Raw genomic sequence first — 1049 nt, forward strand, 5'->3', positions numbered from 1 at the left:
ATATATAAATATATAATATAATATATATAATATATATAAATAATATAATAAATCTATAATATATCTATAACTATATAATATAATAATAACTATATAATAACTATATAATAATAATATTAAATTTCTATACGAGACTTCCTTCCAGCAATGAAACTTCAAAGATTAAATCAAAGCGCAAACCGATGAATTATCATCCATCCTCGTTATTACAGATAGAATTGTTGAAGAACATCTTATTGGACATCGAGAAGCACATACAGCCCGGAGTGATGCGCATAAATTGGAACTCTCTGAACATACCCGATTACGCGCACGAGTGCGAGAAATTGTTGAAAAATTTGAACTCGTTGGTCGAGCAGTTGAATCACATAAAGAACGATCTCGACAACAGGATATTCAACGATTTGCAGAACTACGATCTCTTCTCCCTTCCCAACAAATATTACGACAACGAGAACGAGCTGATAACCTTGTTACCCTGCAAAGTGTTCTTTCAAGAGATGCAGGTGAAGAGAGTCGAACTTGCCACGGCGATGTCCACCACGTATCAATCGATCAGCCCCATTCTCATCAAGCTGGAAAGCCTTATATTCGGCACGTACACCGGCAAGAGTGCCGCCATGCAACTCTATTACGAGAAATACGAGAGGAAAATATTCTCCGCTTTCATAACGTGAGTTTTTCTCTTCTCTTCTCTTCTTTCTTTCTTTTTTGTAGAATGGATTAACATGTTGACTGCTATGCGTGTTTCTAACGAAGTTTCCTTCAGGCCACGTATCAAATGTACTTCAGTACTTCTAGGGATATTTTAGTAATAAGAGTTTGGTGGTCGCAAGAATGATGGTCTTGCATCATTTGTTTCCATTACTGTTCGCAATAGAAGTATTGATAATTGTATTGATAATAGTATTGAATAGTAGTATTGATTTATATAGTATATTTTGGATATTTTAATTTGGATAATTTGGATGATATGTCGAATGCTCTTCGACTAGTCGTAAGAAATGTACTTCTTAGTTGTGAATTGTGTATAAATTATTCGTGTGGCT

The 1049-nt window shown here is 34.6% G+C and overlaps 1 protein-coding gene across 1 annotated transcript in view; it reads left to right on the top strand.

The window, feature by feature from the left end:
* The window catches only part of LOC102679379 (dynein heavy chain 10, axonemal), a 39587-nt gene that overhangs the window by 16418 nt on the left and 22120 nt on the right, over positions 1–1049 (top strand). Inside the window, exon 14 of the mRNA XM_031511491.1 lies at positions 213–673. Within this exon, the coding sequence (XP_031367351.1) occupies positions 213–673 (461 nt within the window). The remainder of the gene's footprint in view (positions 1–212; positions 674–1049) is intronic.

Source organism: Apis dorsata, unplaced genomic scaffold (assembly GCF_000469605.1).
Source record: "Apis dorsata unplaced genomic scaffold, Apis dorsata 1.3 scaffold_326, whole genome shotgun sequence".
In the NCBI taxonomy this organism is placed as follows: Eukaryota; Metazoa; Arthropoda; class Insecta; order Hymenoptera; family Apidae; genus Apis; species Apis dorsata.